Source organism: Pseudophryne corroboree, chromosome 1 (genome assembly GCF_028390025.1).
Source record: "Pseudophryne corroboree isolate aPseCor3 chromosome 1, aPseCor3.hap2, whole genome shotgun sequence".
In the NCBI taxonomy this organism is placed as follows: domain Eukaryota; kingdom Metazoa; phylum Chordata; class Amphibia; order Anura; family Myobatrachidae; genus Pseudophryne; species Pseudophryne corroboree.
The window spans coordinates 832,257,003-832,272,197 of record NC_086444.1 but is presented as its reverse complement, the minus strand read 5'-3'; the positions used below and the strand labels follow the sequence as shown (position 1 = coordinate 832,272,197).

At 51.3% G+C, this 15,195-nt stretch overlaps 1 protein-coding gene across 1 annotated transcript in view; it reads left to right on the top strand.

Annotated features, from left to right (window-relative positions):
* Positions 1-15,195, top strand: part of LOC134911826 (17-beta-hydroxysteroid dehydrogenase 13-like) — a 391,544-nt gene that overhangs the window by 311,656 nt on the left and 64,693 nt on the right. Inside the window, exons 5-6 of the mRNA XM_063919836.1 lie at positions 1,150-1,281; positions 9,309-9,415. Coding sequence (XP_063775906.1) covers positions 1,150-1,281; positions 9,309-9,415 — 239 coding nt within the window. The remainder of the gene's footprint in view (positions 1-1,149; positions 1,282-9,308; positions 9,416-15,195) is intronic.

Below are 15,195 nucleotides of genomic sequence, written 5' to 3'. Positions count from 1 at the left end.
CTTTCGCTGACTCTAGATTGGCCTGCATGCAGGCACAATCTAGGCAGATCGCTCATTTCACCGCTGGGTGAAGTCAGCGGGTTTCCCCCGTCCTGCCCCCACCTTCCCCCTCGCTCAGGACACGTTGCATTGCTGAGCTGAGGGAGAGATGTGTGCTGAGCATTCTGTGATAGATCGCTCAGCACATATCTCCCCGTGTGTACCCCTCCTTGTACTCTCGTCTGGGTGAAATATCCGCAAGTATTACACACTGTTAGCAGGAGAATTTAGCAGTACCTTTGCATACAATGTGTAAAAGAAATGCAGCCCTATCATCCATGCAGGGAATTACAGTTTTCCTCTCCCTACGTAGGAAGTGGTCTTCTGATTGTAACCTAGAGAACAGAGAAGAATGCAGAACCTAATGTATTACATAGCTCCTGGACAGGAGCGGCTCTTTCTGTGGGCAAGCAGGATTTTTGCCTGGGGCGCCGCATCCTTAAGGGTGCTGCCACCACTGTGCCGCCTGACCCTCCCACATGCTGCCGTGCGGTGCGCCTGATGTCATCGCGCACCGCACGGCATCGTGGGAGCGGCCGCAGACGCTAGAGGTCCTAATTGACCTCTTTTGTATGTGCGCCGCTATTGGAGAGACGTTATGGCGTCTCTCCCATAGATCCGAGGAGCGGGCGGCCAGAGACAGCAGCAGCAGTTGGGAAGCAGGAGCGGGACTGGTGAGTATTTTTTTATTATTATTTTTTTTTTCGTAAGCGGCGCTAATTGGGGCAAAACTACAGGGGCAAAGCTATAGAGGGCACAACTCTACAGGGAGCACAACTACTGGGGGCACAGCTACAGGGGGCACAACTCTACTGGGGGTACAGCCACAGGGGGCAAAACTCTACAGGGGGCACAAATCTACTGGGGGCACAACTACATGGGGCATAACTGTGGCCATGCCCCTATTTTGCATGCACTAACCCTGTTTTGCCTGTTGGGGAGGGGCAACTTTCGCCCTGGGCGCCACAAGCTCTAGAACCGGCCCTGCTCCTGGAGATTATTAGCAGTGTCTTTGTAGTGTTCTCTAGCATCTGTGCATAATATATGATGATTATGGAATGCCAGCTTTAATTGAACACCCAAATGTGTATTTATTTTTATATTACCCAGGTGAAACAGGAAGTGGGCGATGTCACCATCCTCATAAACAATGCTGGGGTTGTGTTCTGTGCAGACTTATTGTCACTAGAGGATCACCAGATTCAGAAGATATTTGAAGTGAACATCCTTGCTCACTTCTGGGTGAGTGTAGAACCTATCATGTACACAATGTGTAATTAAAGAGTGTGTGTTTATATATCTTAACCAAATCAATGTGTACTTGTCTATACTGTATTTATCACACATCTCAGTCCCTGTCCCAGTGGAGTTTACAGTCCATATTCCCTACCAGTGGTAGCAGCAGCGCATCTAGAGAGGAGGAGGCCAGTGTGCAGCCTCCGACTGGGACCCTCCTCTATAGTCAGAAGCGCTATAGACTCTGGGCACTAGGATCACTAGGCGACCCTAGCGCTGTCCCAGAGTCTAATGCACTGCACACACTGCACCTATTATGAATATGCCAGTGAGTGGTGGATTTTACCCGGGAGCTGCAGGGCTGCAGACCCCTCCCCCAGTAAAATCCCCCACCCTCAATGAGGCAGTGCACAGGCAGTAGATTCCCCATTAGAAGAGGTACTTGCCAGTCACACACAGGACAGACAACCCTGGGGGAGGTGTTTTCTTCCCCAGGTCAGTCTGAGCAGCGATTACCGTCAGTCATAGCCAGCTTCTCTGGGCTGATGCAGTCCTAGAAACTGATTTTATGCGCATGCACCAGTCCCGTAGCCTGCCAGATTCATTGTGCAGGCACCGGAACGGTGGATCCTCCTTGTGCACAGGTACCGGACCTGGAGCCTGCCAGTTTCATTGCGCAGGCATCGGGACTGTGGACTGCAGCATAGCCAGACAGCCCCCTCATCTATAAACCTCATATAGTCTGAGGATTGTCCGTAACATAAACTATAACATCTTAACACTTAATTATAATAAATAAAGACACGGAGACTTGAATTTGGCGGAAATTGTTAGCTATTTAAGTGAACCATTAACTGTGAATAATTAAACTAAATTATGGTGGCCAGAAAGAACGGCTAAACAACCCTATCCCATAGATAACTATCTTATAAAAAAGAACTGACGTAAACCTTCCAACAAACAAATAGGTATCCGCTCAACCTCCATCCTGACTACCCACCCGTGAAGGTGATGAGGCTGCCACCCGTGAAGGCGGTCCAGCAGATGTAAAACCAGTCAGCGAAGGAGAGCGCACCTAAAAATCAACTACCAAACGACCTCCAATCCACTCTTTAATACAACAAATGTTAACTTGCCCTTCTTTTCCCGCCAACAGCGAAGTTCTGTTCCACAGAAACTACGCACCGCCACCATACCCCTAACCTACCAAACCAACCACCGAAGACAGATCCTCCAAAAACATAGATAGTCCCTGTCCTGTCAAGTGCACACCATCAGGTCTAAACAAGTAGAAGTACCGAAACTTGATCCGCTGATGCCAAACCACGGCACCGCCATGGGTCACCACAAACTTAGCCACCTTGGCAGTCACCTTCCGGCGAGCCACATCGATCGCCCGACAATCCACCACTCCACGCCAACACAACCGCGGCACCATACAAGACCAGATAAGCCTACAGCCTGGCCAAGCGCCCAAAATCACTTGCAGATCCTGAATAATGGCCAATCGAAGATTCACTGCCTTCCTCCTACCTAGGTCGTTCCCTCCTAAGTGAATCACCAACAGTTTGGGGATGCCAAACCGCCGAACCTGCTCCATAAGCTTCGCTTTCAGGTCATGCCAAAGCATACCACGCACACCTATCCACCGCACATCATCCGAACCCACAAAGCAAGGAGCCCCTTCCGTAGCCCAAAAATTGGCTGCCCAATAGACATAGGAATGGCCAATCACCCACACATCACACACATCCACCCGCCAACCTAAAAGGGAAAAAACAGATAAACAAATGTGAATATGGGAGATAAAACCAAAACCCAGCCCAGAACAGGAACCAACTATCAGAACGAGGATCTGCCAAAAAGAAAAATTTGAATAGAGGACTATAACTGTCCTCTTGAACAAGCTTCAGGCCAATCGAAGCAACAGAAAGAAACAAAAGGAAAAAACAAAATAACAAAAAAAGGGGGGGGGGGGGAGTTAGAGCTGGGAGGGGGGGGACACAGAATAACTCGGCTGGAGGTGAAAAGTAAAAACCTGCCGAGGAACTTGTAATTAGATGCCAATTAGCCGAATTGAATAAATTAAGCCAAATCAGTTCGTCAGTTCAGGCAAAAAATCGCAAGCACTCCAGACCCCCACTGCCAGCAGTGGCGAGTAGCTAGCCATCCGAGTAGGGAGGACAGGGGAGACAAACAATACAGCACGAACACACTGAACTGAAACACACAACGCAGTAACACAAACGACATGTTAGTAGCAACAAACTCGCTTACGCAACAGCGGGCCGAATGTAACGCTTATAAGCCGCCGACTTCCAGCGGCCCAAAGCCTTAATTTCGTCCACAGCGCGCCCTGCAGATGCTGCGGAAGTGGCGGCCTTGATTCTAAAGGAATGTGAACTAAAGTCCCGAGGGGAGAGGCCCAAACTGGACAGGCAGCGCCGCATCATCCATGTAAATTGGTACTTCGTCAATGGCGACCCATCGTAATGTAGCAGCCAAGACCCCTCAGACAAGGGCCTGACCTCCGCATACCGACTAGCCAATGCCACCGGACAACAGTCCTCACCACCCGATGGTGCCAAAGAGATCCAATGACCTCTACCCATCTGATCAGTTTTGGAGCGGCGCAGCCTGCACAGCACGGACCCCCCACCCACGACAACATCCGCACGCCGCATCATGGCCTCGGACTTCTTAGAAGCCGCAACCAGCTCAGAAACCCTGAACGCACCATGGAAAGCCATGGAAAAAGCCAGCTGAAACAGGAGCGTTTCAAAACGGGAGTCCGCCACCCCCGCCACCAAGAGGGAAGAAAGCAGGGACGCATCAATAGGGCGCCGACCATCAGGAGGGACCGGTGCCGAGCGCACCCAACCTCTAAGCGCCCTCGCCAGCAGGAAACCCTTCGTAAAATCCGGCATACCCTTCAATTTAGAATAAAAGGATATCCCGGCGAGGTATCGAGACCACGGCCCTCGATCTCCCCGTTGCCAAACGAAGTCTAGAAACAAGCTCTGACCCCTCTTACCTCTAGGCCCTTGGTCACGGGAAAAGTCTTCCCACTCCTTCCAGGCCCGACGGTATCCAGCGAGAGTGGACGGAGCCAAAGACAGCTCTGCTAGCCCTTCCAATCCGCCATGATGACCTGCCAAACAAAAGAAGGGCAGGGCAAACCTGCCGAATCAGCCTCCGGGGCCAGCAAACTGAACCTATCCCACTGCCCCCTGGACAATGCATCGGCGATCCCATTATCAACCTCGGGGACGTGTTGAGCCCTAAACAGAATATTGCTGCGCATACAAGTCAGTACGAGTCGCGACAACACCCGGAGGGCCTTAGCTCTTTGGTTGTTAACCGCGTGCACGACCCCTAAGGTATCGCAGCGAAAGAGAATACTGCGATCGCGAAGGTGCTCTCCCCAAACCTCCAAGGCCACCATGATGGGAAAAAGCTCCAGCAACAATAGGTCGCCGGTCAGCCCCTCCCGCGACCAAGACTCGGGCCATGAGGCCGCGCACCAAGCCCCGTCTAGGTAACAACCGAACCCCGACGAGCCCGCCGCATCCGTAAACAACTGCAGGTCGAAACTGTCAACGAGCGGGGCCATCCAGATCAGCACACCATTGAAATCCGCCAGAAACGAAACCCACATAGCGAGGTCCCGCCTAATCTCAGCCGAGAAACGGACAAAATGGTGCGGCCTGGACACCTCAGCCGTGGACCGTTCCAACTTCCGACAAAAAACCCGGCCCATGGGAATCACCCGACAGGCAAAGTTCAACAGGCCTAGGAGGGATTGAGCCTCCCGCAACGTCACCTTACGCCGCTCCGAGCACTGCGCAATGGACTCCCGAAGCTTCGCAACCTTGTCCTGAGGCAGCCGGCAAGCCCCCGCGACCGTATCGATCTCGATACCTAAAAAGGACAAACAGGAGAGGGACCCCTTCGTCTTGTCCTCGGCCACAGGGACGCCAAAATGCCCCAACAAGGCACGCAGCGAAAACAGCAGGAAACCACAGCGAGGAGAACCCGCGGGCCCCACGCACAAAAAATCATCCAGGTAATGTGCAATCCTGCTACCTCCGCAAGAAAACTCCACACACCAATGTAAAAAGGCTGAACTTTTCGAAAAAGGCACACGAAACGGAACACCCCATAGGCAGACACTTGTCTACAAAGTATTCCTCCCCGATGCGGAAACCCATGAATCTAAACGACTCCGGGTGCAAAGGGGAGCAAGCGAAAAGCCGATACAACATCCAGTTTAGCCATGAGGGCCCCGGGGCCACAGCCCCGAACCATGTCCAAAGCATCCTCAAAGGACTGATACACCACCGAACAATATTCCGGCGAAATTGCATCGTTCACCGAGGACCCAGATGGATAAGACAAATGTTGAATGAGCCGGACCCCCACCGGGGAAATAATCAAATCCTCGACAGGCGAACCTCCTGCTCAACCTTTTCCCGAAGCACGTCGGGGAAATCCCGAGCAGACTGCAGGTTCCTGGCGGCCCGAACCAAAACCTCCCCCCACCACTGGTAAACGAAAACCCGACGCAAAACCCTCCCGCAAAAATTTTGCGTCGTCTGTGTTTGGGTACCACCCTGACCATTTTAGCATGGCCCCCAAACGAACCGGGGTTGGCGCCCTAACTAGCGGCAAGCCCCCCAGCTGTTTTTCCGGCTGGGCCCGCGGCCGCCCTGGCACCCGGTCGCCCCATGCGGAAGCAATTGGAAGCAGGATGGGATCCGTTACATCGTAAGCAAAGGTGGCGAAAACGACACCGTTGCCCGAGGGGGCACGTGGAATTGTTGAACGCAAAACACTTCCCCTTCGCCGGCGCCTGCTGCGGAGAACGGGCCGCGGTCCAAGGGCGGCGCGGCGGAGCCTCAACTGCGGGCCGAAACTGACTCGCCGCCGCGGCCTGCGCCACAGCCGCCCCCTTAGTCACCATCTTCATATCCTGCGCTCGCGTGACCCGAACCCATACCTCCACATCTTTGCATCCGAAGTCAATGATGTGCAGGCAATCCTGCTTCTGACGAAATTGCTTGTCATAATGCAGCCACGAATCGTCCTTAGACTGACTCTGCATGTCGTGCACGAGGTGGATATGTGTTCATCAGGGCGATCCTCCAAGTAGCACGCCGCGAAGACACAGAAACCCGCCAACCAGTTGTCATACGAGCGGAAGGCCTCCGCCCCAATACCGCCCTTCGCAAGCGCTTCCTTACCTTCCCTCTTGGTGTCCTCCGTCAACGTAAAAAGGTTGACGTATTCTCCCCGTCTAATCTTCCTCCAGCAACTCTCACGCAACCCTCGCAAGACTGCCGTGCGCTCGCAGCGAACCACGCCCGGCAAATTACGCCTACTCCTTTCCCGACGGGAACTACTACTACTCTTCTGTTTATCCCTGTGCCGCGCCTCACGCCGCGCGTACTTGATAGCCCTCTTCCTAGCCTTTGCGGTGCTACTAACCGCAGACTGGCACGACGAAGAAGATCTACTTGATGTACTGCCGTACGAGGAAGAAGAGGACCCCAGCGACATAGCAACTGTATCGGCATCCCACTCACCAGCAGGCCCGCCTACGGTAGGCGAAACGTCTGCCACGACTGGCTCCTCGTCCTGATCGCCATCCGGATCCGCACCTGAAAAAGAAGGGACAACCGCCACAGGAGCCAAAGCCCCCCCAGTGGGAATGAAAGCAGACGCCCCTGCGGGCGATGGGATAGCGCTACCCAGCAACGCAGCGGCGGAGACCAGACTGCGACATGCCTGTAGAAACTGTGCCATGGCGGGGCCAGAAGCACCTGGGAGAACGGCCGCGTCGACCGAAGCGGGAACCACGAGGATGGCTCCAACCGCGTCTTCACGCCGCCCAGGCCGGCCCGGCCTGGGACCGGCGCTAGCCGCCCTAAGAACCCCCATTCTCTCCTGCGGTGCACCACGAGCCACAGCGCTGCCCCGGCCCCCACTGCCCCCCCCCACCGGGAGAACTCGCTGACCCCCGCCTCCAGGCATCACCCCCCCCCCCCTCTGGTCCCGTACCGACACCACCAAAGGCCCCCGGGAGCCCCCCCTGCTAGAGCGAGGAGAGCGCCGAGGGAGTCCAGCAGCCCCACGGGCGCGCGCACGCGACACGGAAATCGCCTGGCTTAAGGGACGGCCAGTGGAAGAGCCGCTGGCCCCATCCCTACAAGCAGTCCCCTCATTCTCTGGGGAGCCGCCGGTGACTCTCAGCGGTGGAGGGTGCAGGGAACGCGCGAGCACGCGTCCCCGCGCCGCAGCAGCCGGCGGAGGATTCACACCAGCGGGCACCCCGGCCGGCTCCCCCCGCCAGCTGCCAGATCCAGTTCGCCACCGGCTCTCCAAACTTCCATTGAAAGCATAGGAAAAGGGGCGTGGCCACGCCCCCTTACCCGCGGCCACGCCCATTTTTCGGATTTGTACCGATTTTTCTGTGTAAAATGTTGGAGGGTATGCAAGTTAATCCCAGGTAATGGAGACAGAGGGGGCACAGTATAAAGCACACTGCCACAGCAGCAGCAACCTAATATTTCACAATGTGCAAGCAGCACAGCAAGGAGACAAAGGGGGGGAAGAGCACTCACCCTCACCACGACAAAAGCAGAAGAGGCTGACCCAGCCCCTTTCTCAGGCTTAAGAACCCATTCCACCTACCCCCAACATTCATTCCTATTGGCTAACAATAAAACTCCCATAATGCCTTACCGTCCTGTCCCCAGACTAGCTGAGGTTTAACCCACTCCTCTCCTATTCTGTCAATTCGTTCTCCAGACCGTAGGAGGTGCCTCTGCCTACTACACTGACACACACCAGTGAGGATTCAACCTGAAGCAAATTGCAGTGTGTGTCTTTGTAGTGTGGCTAGAAACCGGCACAATCCAAAGATAAGTTAATTGGCTTCCGACAAAACTTAACTCTCGTGTGTATTTGTGCAGTAGTGAATTTAGGCGGTAAGCACCAATGGGCCTGGACCTACCATGAATGATAAATATGCTTTCTGAAAACTTAGAGTTTAATATGGAAAATCTATGTAAGAAATACTTTTCAAGAAATTTTTAAAAATAAGTAATAATACAATTAGTACAGCAATAGTGGAAATGGGTGGTATTCATGTGACTGGCGGTCAGGAGACCGACTGTCACATGACCTCCACTAACATCCCACCCCCTCACTATTCCGATGTTCGGCATGCCGACCAACAGGGACTATTTCCAGTCGTGGATGTCCACGACACCCATAGAGTGGGAATAGAACCCGTGGCGACCGCATCGTGGTGAACGCAGCGAGCCCGTAATGTGCTTGCTGCACCTGCCCCCCCCCTGCTGGAATCCCGGCGTCGGTATGTTGCCGGGATCCCGGCATCGGTATGCTGACCGGCGGTCTTCTGACCGCCGGTCAGCCATACTACACCCGTGGAAATGACCAACGCGATGCAGTCATAAGGTTGACATACAATATGTTGACAATCAGAATGTCTAAACCAGAATGCTGACAGTTGTGTCGTGTCGACATTGTTGAAATGTTGACAGGCAGAATGTTAGCCAGATCCGGTATAAAATACTGGCAGACAGTATGCCGGCTGTCAATATTCCGACAGCGGATCCTGTCTGCCGAAATACTGGCAGCGAGTCCCCTTGTGGGCTTGCTGAGCTCTCCACACTTTGGGCCCGGTGGCAAGCTTAGGAATTGCTCCATATGTGACTACCGGGAGCCGCCGCTAGAGACACCAGTGCCGGAGGAAGTAGGTAAGTGACCCACCAGGGACAGTCTGTTAACATTCTAGCATTCAGCAGTGTTCACATGATGAATGTTGACATGCTAGGAATGTTGATATGCTGTATGTCCTCATGGACATTTTGAATGTAGATGCAATACCAGCAACACAGTAGGTTTTTCGAAATTATCATTTTAAAGAAAAACATGTCTGAGTTATGTCAGTTGAAATTATGTTATGGGTAGGGTCATGTAGTGAAAGATGTTCTTTCTTAAACCAGACAACCCGGACCTTCCTACCATCCATGATGCAGAATAATCATGGCCATATTGTGACTATCGCTTCATCAGCCGGACTAATTGGAGTCCCATATTTGGTGGATTATTGGTATGATTTTATATTGTATTTTAAAGCTAAATATTTTTGAGCTATTTAAATCAACCAAGTCAGTTGGAGCAAAATAATGTACAGTATATAAAAGGATAATGAAAAACGCTATAGTCTACAGTCAGGGGCTGTGTGCAGACTCCGAGTGGGACACCTCCTCTCCACAGCGCAGTAGGCTCCAGCACTCAGTCTACTGCGCATGCGCAGGTCTCCGGAAACATGGTGTTCGCCATGTCCTGAAGACTAACTTCACTACTGCGCATGCATGCCGGCCATTTTGGCTGTCGCACCTGACTCCGGAAAGGTATTAAAACATGGGTGCAGTGGCTGAACTAAAGAGTGATGGACCCAGGTGCAACAATATGCGTCGTCCCCCCCCCCATATTCAAAATAGGGACAGCGCACGCCACATAGCAGCTCCTTATACAGCTTACACTACACAGCAGCGCTCCTTATACACCTTATGGCAGACAGCAGCGCTCCTTATACACATTACGTCACAGAGCAGCGCTCAATATACACATTATGTCACACAGTAGCGCTCCTTATACATGTTACGTTACCCAGTAGCGCATATTATACATGTAACGCCACACAGTAGCACTAATTATACACGTTACATCACACAGTATTGCTCCTTTTACACCTCACGCCACACAGCAGTGCTCTTTATACACATTATGTCACACAGCAGCGCTCATTATACATGCTACGTCACACAGTAGCACTTCTTATACACGTAATGCCACACAGTAGCACTCGTTATGCACGTTATATTACACAGTAGAACTCCTTATATACGTCACGCCCCACAGCAGCGCTCCTTATACACGTTACGTCACACAGCAGCGCTCCTTATACACGTTGCGTCACACAGCAGCGCTTTTTAGACACACACTTATAGCAACACACACACACAGAGCAAAACAAACACACACACACTCTCTCTCTCTCATATTTACAGGTGTCCCCCCACCCCCCCCCCAACATACTGTGCCCCTCCTGGCTGTCTCTCTCTGGCCGTCGGCAATGCTCTTCAGGGCAGCTGCTGACCTCTCCAACCTGAATCCACACAGCATGCACCCGGGGGTTGAGACTCTCCCTCCTCGCTCCCCTTTCTCCCAGCATGCAGTGGTAGGCCAGCCCAACAGAGACAGACCAGGTCGGAGGAGTGAGTTACAACCCGCAGTGGCGCGGTACAGAGTTTAAAGAAGGGTGATGACTGTTCTCATCACCCTTCTTCCTTGCTGGCACCAGGGGTCGCATTCGGGCTTTCTCCATTGTTAGTGCCCACGGCGTAGCGGTGGGCAGTGTATAATGAGCCTGTCTGACTTGTTATACTGTTGCTGGCTGTGGGTCCCTTCATAGCGCTGGGCCTCGGTGCAATGCACCGGCGCAAGTTCCGCCTCTGTTGCAGTGTGTGCGGTGTGGCCCCCCCTATATCCAGGGGCCCGTGTGCACACAACACATTGCACCCATTATTGAAACGCCAATGTCTACAGTAGATTATGATTACTGTGAATACTAACTCAATGATTTAGTAAACAAAACTTATGTTAAGGAATTTGCTTAACTCTTTCTATTGATTGTATAAGTAAAAAACACATTCTTCAGTAGTTCATTTGCTGCTCTATTCTATTTGGGCACCATTGTCCAAAATGTCAACAATAGTATTGACTGTGGGCAGGTTCAGAGTTGTACGCTACGTAATGCCTCCGCATTCCGATTCAGTATTGCTCAGCTGCCCCAATTGTATTTTATGGGAAATAGCAGCGATAAGATTTATTTATTCAGTTATTTATTTTTAACAAAACATTCATCCTCACTACAGCAGATTGATAAATAGATTGCTCCACTGATTTATTACTGGTTTGTTTGTTTTTTCGTCTTTTGGGTGAAATTAAAAAAAAAATAAGAATTTACTCACCGGTAATTCTATTTCTCATAGTCCGTAGTGGATGCTGGGGACTCCGTAAGGACCATGGGGATTAGCGGCTCCGCAGGAGACTGGGCACAACTACAAAGAAAGCTTTAGACTACTGGTGTGCACTGGCTCCTCCCACTAAGACTCTCCTCCAGACCTCAGTTAGGATACTGTGCCCGGAAGAGCTGACACAATTAGGAAGGATTTTGAATCCCGGGTAAGACTCATACCAGCCACACCAATCACACCGTATAACTCGTGATACAATACCCAGTTAACAGCATGATAACAACTAAACCTCTCAACAGATAGCTCAACAATAACCCTTTAGGTAAGCAATAACTATATACAAGTATTGCAGACAATCCGCACTTGGGATGGGCGCCCAGCATCCACTACGGACTATGAGAAATAGAATTACCGGTGAGTAAATTCTTATTTTCTCTAACGTCCTAAGTGGATGCTGGGGACTCCGTAAGGACCATGGGGATTATACCAAAGCTCCCAAACGGACGGGAGAGTGCGGATGACTCTGCAGCACCGAATGAGAGAACTCAAGGTCCTCCTCAGCCAGGGTATCAAATTTGTAGAATTTAGCAAACGTGTTTGCCCCTGACCAAGTAGCAGCTCGGCAAAGTTGAAGAGCCGAGACCCCTCGGGCAGCCGCCAAAGAAGATCCCACTTTCCTCGTGGAATGGGCTTTTACTGATTTAGGACGCGGCAGTCCAGCCGCAGAATGTGCAAGCTGAATCGTACTACAGATCCAGCGAGCAATAGTCTGCTTAGAAGCAGGTGCACCCAACTTGTTGGGCGCATACAGGATAAAGAGCGAGTCAGTCTTCCTGACTCCAGCTGTCCTGGAAACATAAATTTTTAGGGCCCTGACTACATCCAACAACTTGGAAGCCTCCAAGTCATTTGTAGCCGCAGGCACCACGATAGGTTGGTTCAGATGAAAAGCTGATACCACTTTGGGGAGAAACTGGGGACGAGTCCTCAATTCTGCCCTATCCATATGGAAAATCAGATAAGGGCTTTTACATGACAAAGCCGCCAATTCTGAAACACGCCTGGCCGAAGCCAAGGCCAACAACATGACCACTTTCCACGTGAGATATTTTAAATCCACGGTTTTCAGTGGCTCAAACCAATGTGACTTTAGGAAATCCAACACCACGTTGAGATCCCAAGGTGCCACTGGAGGCACAAAAGGGGGCTGAATATGCAGCACTCCCTTAACAAAAGTCTGAACTTCAGGTAGTGAAGCCAATTCTCTCTGGAAGAAAATCGACAGAGCCGAAATCTGGACCTTAATGGAACCCAATTTAAGGCCCATAGTCACCCCTGACTGTATACTTTCTTTCTAGGTGCTCAGGAGAGCCCCTAGTGTGCATCCAGCTCGGCCGGGCACAAGAATCTAACTGAGGTCTGGAGGAGGGTCTTAGTGGGAGAAGCCAGTGCACACCAGTAGTCTAAAGCTTTCTTTGTAGTTGTGCCCAGTCTCCTGCGGAGCCGCTAATCCCCATGGTCCTTACGGAGTCCCCAGCATCCACTTAGGACGTTAGAGAAACATATCTTTCAGTTTTAAATGTAGTGTAAAATCAGACACACAGTGTATTCATGCATTCATGGAAAAACAAAAGTCAGCCATGCTATAGCGTTCCTATCCAGGGCCGGTGCAAGGTTTCTCAGCACCCTAGGCAAATTGTCAGCTGCCCCCCACATATATGTGTGTGTATGTAGTCTCATATATATATATATGCACACATGGTCGAAGTGGAAATTTTAAAGTGGGGGTATGCAAAAGTCAAGGATGTAATTATGCATGCGCCTTCGGCACGCACGCTCCAGGAAAGGGGGCGTGGCCACCCAAAAGGGGGCATGTCCCGTGTAGTAGAACCCCTTATACTATCTAGTACTGGTGCCCCTTTCACATTATAGCACACTGTACGAGCCGAAATTCACATTGAAGCACACTGAATGAGCCGAAATTCACATTGTAGCACACTGAATGAGCCGAAATTCACATTGTAGCACACTGAATGAGCCGAAATTCACATTGTAGCACACTGAATGAGCCGACATTCACATTGTAGCACACTAAATGAGCCGAAATTCACATTATAGCACCAGGGCTGTTTCTAGCCAATTTGGCTCCCAGTGCGAGATTTAAAAATGCGCCCCCATGACATAAAAAAATGTGCCCCCCCCACACACACAACTAGATGAAAAAAGAAAAAACTTGCGCGCGCACCCATCAAGTGGGTGTGGCCTCATCTAAATGGGTGTGCCCCTTATTTAAATGGACATGGCCTCGTCTGAAAAGACTACCTCACAATCCAGTTTTTTACCCTGCTCCAACAGATCACGACCACCACAGGAAAAAAAAATTCTACCATATTAAGCCCCACACAGTAATGCCCCCTGCACCATATTATGCCACACACCGCAATGCCCTTGATACATTAAATCCCCACACTGCGGCAGGCAAGAGTCCCCATTTCACACATTACAGCAGGTGTCCCCATTTTACACATTGAGAGAGAGAGAATACTTACAGAGGCGATTACCGCTATTCGGCCCGCCTCACCAGTCGCTCCTCGCGCCGGCCTTTCCCTCTTCCTAACTTGGATCCCCCTCTGTACTCCGCTCGGGGGGGGGGAGGAATTTCACGGAGTGACGGGGTTGCGTCGTGACGTAACGACGCACCGGCGTCATTCCATGAAACTCCGCCCCCCAAGCGGGTTACTCGGGGAGAAATAGGAGGGGGAAGCAGGGAGCCACAGTTAGTGGCGCGGCGGGCTCCCAGTGCGGTTGCACTGCTCGCCTGCCCCAAGAAACGGCACTGTATAGCACACTGAATGAGCCGAAATTCACATTGTAGCACACTGAATGAGCCGACATTCACATTGTAGCACACTGAATGAGCCGAAATTCACATTGTAGCACACTGACTGAGAAGAAATTCACATTATAGCACACTGAATGAGCCGAAATTCACCTTGTAGCACACTGAATGAGCTGAAATTCACATTGTAGCACACTGAATGAGCTTAAATGCACCTTGTAGCACACTGAATGAGCCGAAATTCACCTTGTAACACACTGAATGAGCCAAAATTCACCTTGTAGCACACTGAATGAGCCGAAATTCACATTATAGCACACTGAATGAGCCGAAATTCACATTGTAGCACACTGAATGAGCCGAAATTCACCTTGTAACACACTGAATGAGACAAAATTCACTTTGTAGCACACTGAATGAGCCGAAATTCACTTTGTAGCACACTGAATGAGCCGAAAATTCCCATTGTAGCACACTGAATGAGCCGACATTAACATTGTAGCACACTGAATGAGCCGACATTAACATTGTAGCACACTGAATGAGCCGACATTCACATTGTAGCACACTGAATGAGCCGAGCCAAAATTCACATTGTAGCACACTGAATGAGCCGAAATTCACATTGTAGCACACTGAATGAGCTGAAACTGTGAAAGCAGGGACAGCCAGAGTGACGACAGAGAGAGAGAGAGTGATGACAGGGAGAGAGACAGTGACGACAGGGAGAGAGAGAGTGATGACAGGGAGAGAGAGAGAGATAGTGACGACAGGGAGAGTGACGTCAGGGAGAGAGAGTGACGACAGGGAGAGTGACGACAGGGAGAGTGACGACACGGAGAGTGACGACAGTGATGACAGGGAGAGTGACGACAGGAAGAGTGACGACAGGAAGAGTGATGACACGGAGAGTGACGACAGGGAGAGTGACGACAGGGAGAGTGACGACAGGGAGAGTGATGACAGGGAGAGTGATGACAGTGACGACAGGGAGAGACAGTGACGACA